The sequence below is a fragment of the Juglans regia genome, chromosome 11, assembly GCF_001411555.2.
Source record: "Juglans regia cultivar Chandler chromosome 11, Walnut 2.0, whole genome shotgun sequence".
Taxonomy (NCBI): domain Eukaryota; kingdom Viridiplantae; phylum Streptophyta; class Magnoliopsida; order Fagales; family Juglandaceae; genus Juglans; species Juglans regia.
Genome location: NC_049911.1, coordinates 27035735 through 27050024, shown reverse-complemented (window position 1 = coordinate 27050024; position 14290 = coordinate 27035735). Strand labels below are relative to the sequence as shown.

Sequence of the window (14290 nt, the reverse complement as noted above, 5' to 3'; positions counted from 1 at the left end):
ATCGATAACACTAAATACCCAATCATACGAAAAGACGATGAAGAACATGAGAACACATACAATTTAACAAGGACTCTCTAGACTCTAGGAGAGAAAATCATGAGATAAACCAGGAAAGCTACATTACTGAGAAATCAGCTGAATGAATAAAACCCCCCAAAATCAATTGGCGAATCAGATCGATCAGGACATCAGATCCAAGCAGTTTCCGAATACAAACAGGAATTGGATGCAACTTCACTTTTGCTGGTGAATTAACACATAACAGCATCATCGTACACGTTCATAAGGTTCAAAATGGCAGAAACAAAAACACTACAATGTCTACGAACGGAACAAAAAGCATATCAAAAAAATAAAAAGATGACACGTTTGTTTATTCTTCCCCGCTATCTTCATCAGGACCTGCTGCTTCTCTGACATTGACGGTGAAGGTATACTCTTGGTCACATCCCAGATATGAATCACACATGAAATAGAGTGTGTATGTCTTCTTTCCAGCTTCTGCAGGGGCGAAATCAAGCTTAACCTTCGATTTTCTTTGCAAGGAAACCCTCTTGATGGCAAGCAACTGGTTGGTTTTGGTATCGCCCACGACAAGCCACCACCCTTCGTCTTTGGCCTTGGGATACCTGGGAGCATCAACAGGTCCTACCTCTGTCCTTCCCTCCATATCTCTCTCAAGAGTGACCAGCAGCGTCATCTCCCTCCCAGCCCTCACACTATCGTTGTCCAGCACCTCGTATGTCATATCAATATTGGGGAAACGGTTGCAGAACTGTGCAATGTGCAGCAACTGATCATCTGACATCTGCAATAGCTCACGCCTCTCGTCATCCTCCATCTCCACTAAATCAAATACAGTCTCTATACTCTTTCCGGGGTTTTCTTGGCATTTCTTGGCCAACTCCTTTGTAAAGTGTGGGAGTTGTAGAAGCATGGAATCACGTTCCCACATGCCCTGTGTCACCATTTGGCTGATTTCCATTGCGAGGAGAGCAAGGCTCAGCCAGCCATTGCTTGAAATAACATCAACCATTGCCTGAAGCAATCTACTTGCGGAAAGAAGCACCTCTCGCTGGTCCGATGCTAGGTTCCCACCGACAGTTTGCCTTGCAAAGTGGGCCTGAAGAAGTGCATTTGCTTTCACATGCGGGTCCGTGCACTTGGGATTTTCAAATGAAAACCTCTGGTGATTAATCAACCTCCGAACCACATCTTCCTCCCCAGGTCGTACAGGAAGGAGTGCATATTCTGTAGCCGAAGACAAAATCTCCAGAAGACCCTTCATTTTGGTCTTGGAAGTCAAAGAAGAACTGAAACGCTCTATAGTAGTGTAACTGATGTAATAATAGGATGCTATCATCCCAAGATTCGAAGGAGTAAGATCCATATCATCCTCAATGATAACACATTTACTTGCTTCTAAATTGCTCAATGTGTTCTCTACAAGCTCTGACAGGTGATCAGAAAGATGCCTGTGACTAACTCCCTGAAGATTGTAATAGTTCGGATTTTGTGTGAGCCTCCTGTACATAAACGTCCACGTAAGATAATCCACAGCATCTTGCTTGTTCTCAATGATTTTTGCGACAATTTCTGCATTCAGATTATCGTGTAGAAAGTGGTGTAAATGGCTTTCAACCGGGAATGCTTCGTACAAGAACTTCTTGTAGTATTCTTTACGAGGTGCATGGCAAAGGATGACACACTTCCCAGAGTTATCTAACAAAGGTCGACTAGCATGACCCATCATTTGTAGCAGATCAGTAACTGGGTAATCAGTGTGAGCATTTTCCCGACCATCATAATATTGTGTTCCCATCACGACCACCAAATGGGCTGACAGTGACACTCCCCAACACATTGAGCTGCTCATGACACAAACCTTAATACCCCCAATGCCAAACAGATATGACACAATGTCTCGATCCCTATCAGTTAAGCCCTCGTGCAAGTAACCCACTCCATGACGTAAAGTGGCTTTAAGCATTTCATCGTTAACTCTGTCAATGTAAGGATCAAGTTTGTCAGGGGTCTGCAATAAAAATGGCTTCTTCTCTCCATCCCCATCGGAGTAGGTCATCAGATCCACAGCAGTGAGTCGGACATGCTTCCTTGTTGGAACAAAAACAAGAGCAGGCTTCTCATTCTTGGCAAGCTGAACAATTGCAGTATATGTTGGTTTTGTCATCGCTTGCATCCTCGCTTCAAAATTAGCTATGTCTACCCCCTGGATGTGTACTTCCAATGGTACTGGACGTACGCCAGGAGGAAAATTGAAAAGGCCATGAGAGGTAGCACCTATCCATTCCCCAAGATCCTTTGCATTTGCAAGTGAAGTTGACAGGGCCACAATTCGAATCTTGTTCTCAACTTGACTTGCAATATACCTCATCCTGGAAACAATCACCTCCAAGACAGGACCACCTTGACCCCCAATCAAGTGGAGTTCATCAACGATGAAAAGGCTAACTTGTTGAACAGGTTTCCTCTGTTTCCAGCGGCGAGACAAAGCATCCCATTTCTCCGGAGTACTGATAATTATCTGACCTTTCTCAAGAAGTTTCAAATCTGTAGTTGCTTCCCCTGTTAATTCAACCACCCGCATTTTAATACCATCCTTTCCAAACTTCCTCTCCCAATCACGATACCGTTCCTTGGCCAGTGCTTCAAGGGGTGCAATATACACAACACGCATGACACTCTCGGGTCCTTTTTGATGATTCCTTAAGATCGCGAACTCCGCACATATGGTCTTCCCACTCCCTGTTGGGGCAGCAACTAAAACATTGTCATCTGTATTATACAGGACAGTGAATACCTGAGTCTGAACAGGATTAAAATGCTTAAAACTATAAAGAGCTTCATATGATGGATTCCTTAAGGCAGTCACAGGCAGTGGTTGCAAGTCCAATAGCTCTGTTGGCGGAGGATACTTTTCTGGTAAAATGAGGTGCCTGAAAGAAACGGGTAAAACAGTTTGTGACCCAAGCCATCTATCTGACACAACACGGATGAAGTACTGAGGAGGCAATGGCTCATAAATTGGCACTGTGAAATTCAAAGTGTGATCCTCGTCGATATACTGCTTCTTCAACATAAAATATTCATGATGAAGAACATATTCACCATCATTATCCTCCACAATCACCCAAAATGGCTCGACGTATCCATGAACTTTGTCCTCCCATTGAAAGTCTGGCGTTATGGTGAGCTCAACCCTCAAAACAGTGCGGGTAATTGGCTGCACATGTGCTGCAAGGTTAAGTTTGGGGAATTGGTGAATAAATTTATGAAGTGTCCTTCCCATCTTTGGGACACGAATAAGCTCCCCTATCTCCTGAGATGAAAGGTCATAATACCTATCCCAGGCCAAATCCTTCTTCTCTAACTTCATCAAAGTATCATTTGGGATCCCATTGAATTGGCGAAGAGGTGTTTGTACACTCCACATCCTCTTGTTAATCATTTTGCACAAGTTCAAAGCCTTCTCAGCCAATTGGGCCCATCCACGTTTCAACACAATCTCAAAAAGAGCTCGCATAAGACGTCCCGCACTCTGAACACAGTGAAACCAGTGAGTCAACAGGCAAAGAACTGGACCAAAGAACAATTTAAAGCAGAGAAAATGAAATCCAAAGGAACAAAGGGAAGCAAACGATAGAGCTAGCTGCAACTATTCCTAACCCTAACTGAACTACAGAAGAGGATGGGGTGGGGAGAGAGAAGGAGAGAGAGTATCAAACCTGAGTTATGAACACCATGTCAGACGTTAATGAAAGACCTTCAAGCTTCAACTGTGAAATGTATGCCTGTAGCAAAACATTGATCTTGGCGCTAGGCTCTTCCAAGCTTTCCTTGATGGGAATAGGAACACGATCCAAAAGCTTTGCTAGTTCCATTTTTTCATCCTGCCGCACTGTAACATATTTGAATTCTTCACTGAGTGAAAACAACCGACAAAGCTCAATATCTCCCATAGTGGGCTTCAAATGCTCATTATAGGTGGATATCGTCCCATGAGTTATATAATAGTAGCTAGCAATGCGACCCAAGTCTGTGACTTGAAAATATCCACTTTTTCTATCATATTTAACCAAATTATTTTTGTCCAGTATGGTTGCAGCAGAATGAATCTGCACCAATAAAAAATAGAAAACCATGAGATAACTATGGCAGATACAATCATGAGCAGTATTTCTATTGCAAAAGCCAAAGTACATCCAATCATTAATATGTAAAATAAAATAAATTTCCGTAAGAGCCAATGAAGTAGGAAGGAAAATCATCTTAATAAAAAAATCAGATATAAGAGATGTCAACATGTCAGAATGTCTCATATGCCACAGGCCACTGGTAAGTCGTATGACAAAACAGATTGAATAAGATGATATATAGGCGACCTTATCCCAGGGAGATAATTAAACAAATATATCGGTATGAAGAAATTTAGTCCAAGATCTGTGCACTCTTATTTTACTAAGAATAAAAGAGACGAGGGCATCGGAACACGGCAGCAGAAACAAGATAAATGACATGCAATGTCCAAAAGAGCCATGTAAAACAATGCAATTGGATGCTTACCAAATCAGCCCTCCTCTCCTCCAAAGTTATATCTCTCGTGAGAACATCGGCTGGTAAACCATACAGTGTAGGGTTGCGCACCATACGAACATACAAGTAAGTGTACCCAATCCAATTGGAGGCTTCTCTAGCATTTTGAACAGTTCCAAGAACAATTTCTGCATTCAATTGATCAGGCAGTTTGGACACAAACTGGCTTTCAATAGGAAGCTGCTGATTCATTAAAGAAAGATAATATTGTAGTTCACTATGACCAGTAATGATTATGCCCTCCCCATATGAATCAAACTGGGGCCTTCCTGCACGACCCAGCATCTGCATAACATCCAGAGGGGACAGTTCGGTCCATGCACCCTTTTCAGGATTGTATATTTGGGTCCCCTTGATAATGACTGTGTGAGCAGGTAAATTCACACCCCAAGCAAGAGTTGCAGTGGATACCAACACTTGCACATGTCCATCAGCAAATAGCTCCTCAACGAGCTGGCGGTCAGCCCTTGCCAACCCGGCATGATGAATAGCAAAACCATATGGTAGAAGATCTTTAAGTTCATTGCTCTTGACCAGATCTGTATGAGTATGGAGAATCTCCCGGCTTGCACTGTCCTCCTTCAAAAATCTCCCCAGAGTATCATTAGCAAGAGCAGCATCTCTTATGGCACGAGCTGTTTTGGCTGTTTCTTTTCTTGAGTGAACAAAAATAAGGACTTGATGCTTTCCTGCTATAGCCATTACCTTTTCGTAACAGACGTCATTCATCAGCTGGAACCTCTGGAGTGGCTTCTTTACCGTGATTCCAATATACTGTTGAGAAAGAGGGACGGGTCTGTAACTATTGTCAAAGTGGAATAATCCTTGGTGCAGATCAACTCGTAAGAACAAAGCCACATCCTCATAATTAGGGAGTGTAGCAGATAACCCTACCAACCGAATATGCTCTCTTGAACTTTCAATCTGCCTAACTGTTCTAGCAACAATACTTTCAAGCACAGGTCCTCTGTTATCATGAAGAAGATGAATCTCATCAATGATGAGAAGCTTCACAAGCTGCGTATAAGTCCGATCGCCAGACTTCCTGGTAATGATATCCCACTTCTCTGGAGTTGTGACTATAATTTGAGTTTCTTCAATTTGCTGGCGAGTCAGTGACTGATCTCCACTTAACTCCCTGACCTTGACATCGAAGTACTGCAAACGATTGGACAAATTTCCAACAACTTCAGCAACTAGAGCTTTCATAGGAGCAACATATACAATCTTATAATTGCTGTGGTTAAATGAACCATCTGAATTCCTGTTTAATGCTATCTGCTGAAGTATAGTTAGCACGGCAACGTTAGTTTTCCCTGCCCCAGTTGGAGCGCATAAGAGGATATTGTCAGCTTTAAAAAGTGCAGTCTCATATACTTTACTCTGTACCCTGTTCAACTCTTTCATTCCTTTAAAAGCCGGTTGTGCCCAGTCTGGCATATCAGATATTTTTACCAGTTTCTCTTTTGGATCAAATGGTTTGGGCTTCAATGCAGGCACATGAATTTCTTCATATCCCTTGCTAGAATGCCTATAAGACCCATCTGGAAGCTCAATCTTTTTTGCCGCCACCAAACGACCACCTTGTTCAAAAGCTATACTGTCAAGATCAAGCAACTGGCGCTGGCCCCAACCACTGTCTGCATCTCTATCAACAGGACCTCGCCTACCTCTGTCCCCATCTCCACCGCTCTCATCCTTCAACCGACGAGCCTCTTCTCTAATACTCTTCTCCAAATTCTTTTGCCTTTCTTTTGCACTAGCCCTCGTGGCATGCAACTGATCCACAATAGCCGCCAGTTCTGGACCCAAACCCATCATTTCCTCCTCAATCTTTTTCTTCTGATCGTCATCTTCGGCCCTCGCCAAGCGGGTACACCAAACAATCTTCAGTCGATTCCTCAACAAAAACTTAATAAGGCTAAATTTATCGAATTGGAGAAGCACCAACAGCTTTGATTCAACTTCTCTGTCATCACCTTCGGCGAGTATCTTAAGCACGTCTTCTGCAAGCTTCTGGCACTGTTGTGGATCAATCTGTTTCTCAAATGCTTCAGATATCTTCCCCTGAAGCCAATAAGCGCCAATGCTCAGAGCATTAAGGCTCATACTCTCATTTGCATCTCGCATGTCATCGTCATCGTCAATCCCACCCCCCATTTGCATAGCTCCAGCACCATTTGCTTCCACCACGTCGTCATCATCATCCTCATCTTCCTGGACCATATCAAGATCACTCTCCTCATCCTCCTCCTCATTCTCTTCAAACTCAACTGCAACACCCACATCGTCATCGAGAGCATCATCCCCATTTGCAGCAGCAGGCCCAGAGGCATCACCCCCATCCTGGTAATCCGTGATAAGCCTCCCTATTGATACCAACTGATCAAAAACAGGGTTTGGAATCGGGTTCAATAGCTTCTCAATCTCCTTTTTCTTGTCCGGATTCTTCAGTATATCATTCTTAAGGACCGCCAAGATCTCATCTGCGGCGCCACTGACAATACTGAGAGGCTGGCCACCCAACTGTTGCTGAATGACACTAAGCATAGCCTCATACGCAGCCCTCGTCTCTTTAGTCTTAGGCTGGTACACACCTTCCTCGGAAGAAGTCAAGACGCTTTCTTCTTGAAGGCGGCGCCGCTTGCTCTGGCGACCGGGTGCGGGCTCGGCAAGTGGGTCGCGTTCCTTCTTCTTCCTCTTGGCTTTCTGAAGCTTCTCGTCCAATTCGGGAGGTTTCCCACGGAAGGCCCTATCGCCGAAACTTCTGGGGTCGATCTTTCCCCATAGCGATTCGGGCTCGCCAGTGGGCTCATGGGTGTCCCGTGGGCGAGAGTCGGTGGTCAAGACCAGACTGGAGTTAGCTCGATACTCGTACTGCTTGTGCCTGGCGTGTGCTTCCGCACCTCCGCCCAGATGCGCCATCTCGACCGATATACCTCTCTCAATGCAAACAAATCGCAGAAAACCCCTGATTCAGATTCAAAACGACAATTTTCTTAGCCTTTACCTCTAGGGTTTAAACCCTAAACATTAAATGAATTGGAAAAAAAACAAAACCCTACAATAACATGAGCAATAAACCCCAAAAACCCTAATTTAGATATATATTTGCTTGGAAGTAGAAAACACTTACTGATACTATTGCCTTTAGTAGCGAATGAAAGGCACTACAAGAAAGATATACCCCTTTTCAAATCGCCCACGGGTTTGTCCGCGAGACTTCCCTCCCCTCCGGCTTGAAATATCCAGGAATTTGACCTGAGATATCAGACGTTTCGACTCTACAAGAAAGTACTAGTAATTTAGTAGCGCTTATCCCCCTTCTAGGCCGCTTCACTATATGCCTGTCTACCAGATTTTCCCAGTCTCTTTCTATGGGCTTTAAAGTGAAAGTGTGGCCATGAGGCCTATGGGCTCCATTTTCGCTCTTATTTTAAGTGAACCAGTGTATGCTAAAGATCATGAAAGCTCGATAAAACTCCAGAAAAGCCAATTTTGTTTTAGAACAGTTCGTCGTTTGAATCAGCTTCAAGCTTTGCAAGCTATTCATATTGTATTATAATAGTTATAATTGTAAGTGTACAAGTGTCATATAATTATTTTTAAAAAATAAATAAATACGAAATTTATATAAAAAATAATAATTTTTTAATAATAGATCTCACTATTTTCTAAAATGACTGTACGATATTTGTGCACTCTACAACTGCATGTAACATTATTCATTCGTATTTTATTATCATATTCTCATTATTTCATAATATCATATTAAATAATTAGATATTATTTATTATATTTTATTTATAAATTTATTATTTAATATCACATCAAAAAATGTTAAAAGTAAAATAATAAATAATTTTTTTCTAGTAATCTAAGAGTACGCATGATACCCTTAATCTATCACAACATATCATATAACATTAAAGTTGTTTATATAAACATTATTTTTAATGATACTACATCTTATAATAATTTAAAAGTATTATATCTCTATCATTCGGGACTATCTTATAATACTTTTTCTTTATCAAGCCTTGATAAAGAGTTTCAAGTGCACGTGAAATAATTTAAATGAAGATTCGTGCAATCTTATAATTCCTAGAAATTGATCATTCCAAAGGCTTTTTGTGTCTCGATTTATGTTTGACATGTTTGAGTTTGCCATCGGCCAAGGTCTTTAAATATTCTACCGCGGAACCAAACCATCTCAAAATATTCTAAGAAAAATATTAAATATATTCACAAAAAACTTATATATTCACCTAACTTTTTTATATTTCTTTTTAAATAGTTAGGATTTATATTTTAAACTATCGTTCATTCATTAAAATAATAATAAATGTTTATTTTGATAATTAAATATAAACTAGGAAGAAATTATTAAAATAAATAGAGTTATTCTATTTAATGATAAAGTTTTACTATTTATTATCTTCACACATTACACACAATATTTTTTTTTTATTTTATTCTTCTTAAACTAATTAAATTTTTCTATTCATTATCCATATTTTACATATTTAATAAGAGAACAAATTAAAAAATTATGTGTGATGTGAGGATGATAAGTAAAATTTTTATTAATGATATCGTGTATTGTGATAACCAGGACATAAACGCGGATCCTGCTCTGTAAAAAAATAATAATAATTTTTTTACTTAATAATTAAGAAAATAATTTTTAATATATTGATATATTTTTTATATTTTTTAAAAATATTTAAAAATAATAAAAAATTTTAAATATAAAAAATTAGATAAAAAAATACACTAACTTTGCACTAGCGGTCACTTGCAGCGGTAAGCTGCAAGCGGCACGCTAGCCTTACTCCGGAAAATATATTATCCCCTAGTTTTTCTACGGCGATGCTATAGCCTATCTGAATAATAATTTTCCAACGGCTAAATCAAGTTCAACGACGAAAGACCTCCGTGCAAAACGCAGTCCTTTGTCACCATGGCGGCCCTGCTTCAGCCTTGCACGATAATTCCGTCTTCTTCTTCCTATTTCTTTCGGGGCTCGAAGGTCTTCGTCCCTAAACCTCGAACCCACCTCATTTCCAAGCCGGCTTCGCTCTGTAGAGCTTCATGGCAGGAGGTCCGTCCGTGACATTCCTATAATGGGGGTTTTATCTTTGTTCCGTTTCTCTATTTCTTTTTGGGGTTTCTTGAAAAATGTAATCATACTTTGAGATTTTGGATGAAGCTTGCGGGAGTTCTCATATTCTCGGCGATTCCTTTCACCGCTGTAAAAGCCATAGCTAACAGTCCACTTGGAGAGTCACTTCAAAGGCGTATGGAGGAGACGAAGAAGTTTGCGGTTGAAAATTCCTCGAAATTTAAGGCCTTGGCTGAGAAGGCAAGAAAAGATAGGTAATTCAGGGTAAGCGATTTCCGCTTCCAAATGGCTTTGGGACTGTGGATTTTTTTTTAAATGTGGGTGCCGTTTTTTGAGTTTTTTACTCAATGAATTGATAACGCACTTGTTTTTATAGTTTTTCTAGTATAGTAATCTATGTTTCATGAATTTCAAGGCAAGAGTTGAGAGAGGGAACTTGTTTTCCCACGCCGCCTCCATGCTAAACATAACAATTTGGGATGACCAAAGTTGTAATCTATTGTAATGATACTCGTCAAGGCAAGAGTTGAGGTCATCGTAAAAGTGCCACTTAATGTTATGGAAATAAATTATCTGCTATAGGTATTTTTCTGTTAAAATAACTTAAACATTTATCTGCTACATGCATAATGCAATCATGTGAATGATCCTTGATTGGATCATAGTTGCCTTTCCTGAGAAGGTGGCAGACGTGCAGATAACCCAAGACGGGGAGATTTAAATGTTTATCTACATGGCAAGGGTTTATTGTTGCAACTCATATAAAGTATATATTCACTCTATGTTATGTTCTCTGATGTTTATAGCATGTGGTATGGAGAAGAACGCCCTCGTTGGCTTGGTCCACTTCCATTTGACTATCCCGCATATCTAACAGGGGAACTACCTGGGGATTATGGCTTTGATGTTGCAGGACTGGGCAAGGATCCTGTGGCTTTCCAGAAGTACTTCAAGTACGTCATGGCTTTCGCCTTTGTCTGTTGCTCCTCAATAATACTTGTGCAATTGAATAATTTTCACAGATCACAAGTCAATGGATACTTTGGTAGTTTTATATTTCACTAGGATTTACTTTTAAGTATTGGTGTTTGGATTCAAAAATCAAGTTTCCCTACTGTTTCCCTTCTAATTTTAATTTGGATGCTGTAAACTTTTAAACTTTGGATAAGATTTTGGCAGTGAGCCTCTGCAATTGGAATAGGTCTGTGCTTGCCATTTAATGCGAACGTTAACTATCCAACTATTCCACTTTCCTGATTATTCGTTATGTGCAAAATGACAAAGCTTTGAATTTTGGAATAGATTAGAGACTGATGAGTATGTGTAGTCAGAACAATGCGGACCTTGGGTATGCAACTATCTGGCTATGCTAGATCTGTCATAACATATTATGTTCTGATCTCCAAAAATGTTTTATCGACACCATTGCATGCCTCATGCTGGTTACCAAACTCTTTGGAGATGGAATGATGAATTATTTCAAGGAAAATGCCACTCTCACCGAGAGTGGCTCCCGACAATCCTCGCCGATTGTCTTTTTTTTTTTTTTGCTTAATGATTAAGGAAGTGTTTTTTAATAAGTTTGTATTTTTATTTATTTATTTATTAATGTTTAAGGGTTTTAAAAAAATTTGTGGAAGAAAAAGCAAAAAAGAAAAAACTTTTTGCCTTGTCGGTGCGGTGAGAATCCTCGGTGGCTCTAGCAGCCGCCTTATTTCAAAGTGTTCTGCTGTGTTTACAATGGCTGCAAGTCACATGAGGCTTCCATTACATTGAGAATGTCTATTACAGCTTCTGTAGCATAAAAGTTTGTGACTCTTATGGTTTATTTGCCAGATGATTAATTAATTTTACATGCAGCTTTGAGATACTGCACGCACGCTGGGCTATGCTTGCAGCTCTTGGAGCTCTGGTTCCAGAAGTATTAGACATATTAGGAGCCTTTCACTTTGTAGAGCCTGTCTGGTGGCGAGTTGGCTATTCAAAGCTTAAGGTAGTGATCTTCAGCCATGGTGCATATCATGCAGAGATATCTTCCTCATTTTCAATTGGTTAATTTTCTTTCCAGGAAGTTATGTGCTACACCATACTGTAGTTTGCGTACTTCAACTTGAAGTAGATATTCTTTGACCATATCATAATTCATTTCCTTAAAGAGATCATGAATAGCCCTATGGGTTTATATCTCTTTTTATGGCCAATAAAGATCTCATTTTCGTTTGATTGAGAATATGAACATTCTCGGCCCCGTGTCAAGGCCTGTTGGAGGCCCTTGGTTAGGGCTTTGAAGTTGTGCACATGCCAGTTTCTGTCATGACTTAACTTGATACAGCATAGCTGCAAATGTGCATATTGTGTTAGGTAATATCCAGGTGGGACCCACATATTATGCAGTGCCAATGTGAGTACTGCTTAGGTGTACTGCACACGTGATGGAGATATAAATTAGACACTGAAAATTATTAGAAAATTTTTAAATCAGACCACCGTAATAAATTACGCTTTTCAGTTTGAAATTGAGCTTCACAAATTACACTTTTACACCAGTCATTCTGCTAACTTGGGCAATATGTAGATGAATATGATAGTATAATGTCCAGATTTTAAAACAAAAAATGTGATTGAAACTGATTTGCCACACTATTTCCTGCCAATATTGTTAACACCGCATAAGTTTACAGGTTTGTGAGAATTAGTATGTTGGTATTTTATGAAGTCAAGCACTTTTTGTTAATCGAGATTTAAGTTTTTAAGCTTCAATTCTTGCTCGAGCAAAAAATTTGGTTATCTTGGATACTAATTTCTTTTTCTTGGCTTATTTTATTCCACCAGGGAGATACTCTTGATTATCTTGGCATTCCCGGACTTCATTTAGCTGGAAGCCAAGGAGTCATTGTCATTGCAATTTGCCAAGCACTCCTGATGGTAACAATTATTTGCATCATTATTCTCTCTTTTCCAACTCGTCAAGTGAAACAATCTTGTCCTCCATATTTGTGCATTATACTTTGCGCCCATATATCCCTTTTCTCAATCTGTTCTACTACGGTTCATTTCTTACCTTTATTTGGGCGATTGGCGGGGGGAATTTATGGGGAGCCAATTTATCCATTCCTAACTGAAAGTCTGAAACATTCGTTTTTGTCTCTTTGACAAGTAAGGAATCACAAAGGCTGAGGAATAGTGTAGTTTCTCAACACCATTTTTTTTTTTCTTTTATAGGTGTAGTTTCTTGACACCATAGTAGGCTATGAAACACCCCTTTTTTTCCCCTTTTTTGGATGTTTTGCATAAATAGGTTGGGCCAGAATATGCAAGATTTTGTGGAATTGAGGCATTGGAGCCTCTTGGAATATACTTGCCAGGTGATATCAACTATCCAGGAGGAGCACTTTTTGATCCCCTGAATCTCTCCAGAGATCCTGAAACTTTTGAGGAGCTGAAAGTGAAAGAAATAAAAAATGGACGCTTAGCAATGGTTGCTTGGTTAGGCTTTTACATGCAAGCGGCTTTGACTGGTAAAGGTCCTGTACAGAACCTTCTTGAGCACATCTCAGATCCTTTTCATAATAACTTGCTTACCATCCTCAAGTCCATGTAAAAATATCGTCGTGACTGTTATTGTGTTATCATTGGAAAAGCTCTGCCCCATGCAAGGTCATGTATATAGAACAGTCACTTTGTTAATAGTTCACACAATTTTATATTCTGGAATTTGATACAGATGAGGGTCAAAGACTATGCTTCTTATGCTTCCGAGAATCCTCTCAATTTCAAGTGAAATGGATGGTATTGATTTAGTATAAAACATAGAATCTTTTGATCATTTTACCTGTAAACATAATATAAAATGATCAAAACACCCTATGTTTTGCACTAAGTGAAATGGAGAGGACCCGATTTCGATAGTTAGAAGTACACTTTTTCTTCCTCCCCCCTCCTAAAGCTCTCTCACCCTATGCAAAACACCCTTGAAGAGCATACTATAGATAAGATAAAATTAGAGCAAAACCATCTATATATGTTATTTTATCTATAGTAGTCTATAGTAGTATGCTCTTCAAGGATACATGAGATACATTTTGAAAGCTTGGGCCTTTGTAGCATCCTTAGAATATTGGGCATATGTTCAAATATCACAAATGTCATTGGCGAATAGGAAAGCCAGTGTAACCAGATTTATCCTTTGAAAACAACATCAGATTCGTGGGAATGAACATGTTGCAGAGAAAATTGACTTGTGAGAGAGAGAGAGAGAAGGAGAGATTTGTCTGGCTGTTTGATTGATTTTCATGTGGCCTCCAATTGCGGGAAGCAAGCTTGGGTTGGTTGCTTCTACTTTATTCCAAGGATCTTTAATATCTTTCCTACAACAAGACATGCTTTGTTGCGTAGTCGCTTTGATTTCTTCTACAGTAGAATGTGCTTAAAGAAGACTCAAATCCTTTTTGAAAATCCAAATATTGGAATTAAGATATGTTTTGAATTTTATGGACTCTCTGGTTCATAGCATCATCATTCATTGATCATTTTTCACTCTACAAAATT

At 39.7% G+C, this 14290-nt stretch overlaps 2 protein-coding genes across 2 annotated transcripts; one reads left to right on the top strand and one right to left on the bottom strand.

Moving 5' to 3' along the window:
* Nucleotides 1-100: 100 nt before the first annotated feature.
* Nucleotides 101-7931, bottom strand: LOC109007727 (DExH-box ATP-dependent RNA helicase DExH12). Its single transcript, XM_035695698.1, has 4 exons — nt 7754-7931; nt 4588-7588; nt 3750-4139; nt 101-3562 (listed from the first exon to the last, which is right to left on the bottom strand). The coding sequence occupies exons 2-4, from the start codon at nt 7540-7542 to the stop codon at nt 377-379; spliced, it is 6531 nt and encodes a 2176-aa protein (XP_035551591.1). The 5' UTR covers nt 7543-7588; nt 7754-7931; the 3' UTR covers nt 101-376.
* A 1556-nt stretch (nt 7932-9487) lies between these two features.
* LOC109007729 (chlorophyll a-b binding protein 7, chloroplastic) lies at nt 9488-13483 on the top strand. The gene is made up of 6 exons (XM_018987532.2): nt 9488-9721; nt 9830-9996; nt 10549-10695; nt 11603-11735; nt 12575-12667; nt 13041-13483. Exons 1-6 carry the CDS (start codon nt 9581-9583, stop codon nt 13341-13343), a joined length of 984 nt encoding a protein of 327 aa, XP_018843077.1. The 5' UTR covers nt 9488-9580; the 3' UTR covers nt 13344-13483.
* The last annotated feature ends 807 nt before the right edge of the window (nt 13484-14290 follow it).

Bases quoted from the DNA above. Each gene is read 5' to 3' on its own strand.
- LOC109007727 (XM_035695698.1), bottom strand. From the start codon at position 7,542: ATGGCGCATCTGGGCGGAGGTGCGGAAGCACACGCCAGGCACAAGCAG. The intron at 4,140-4,587 runs GTAAGCATCCAA...TTATTGGTGCAG, and splicing joins AGGAGAGGAGGGCTGATTTG to ATTCATTCTGCTGCAACCAT. The intron at 3,563-3,749 runs GTTTGATACTCT...CACTGTGTTCAG, and splicing joins ACATGGTGTTCATAACTCAG to AGTGCGGGACGTCTTATGCG.
- LOC109007729 (XM_018987532.2), top strand. From the start codon at position 9,581: ATGGCGGCCCTGCTTCAGCCTTGCACGATAATTCCGTCTTCTTCTTCC. The intron at 9,997-10,548 runs GTAATTCAGGGT...TGATGTTTATAG, and splicing joins GAGAAGGCAAGAAAAGATAG to CATGTGGTATGGAGAAGAAC. The intron at 12,668-13,040 runs GTAACAATTATT...TTGCATAAATAG, and splicing joins TTTGCCAAGCACTCCTGATG to GTTGGGCCAGAATATGCAAG.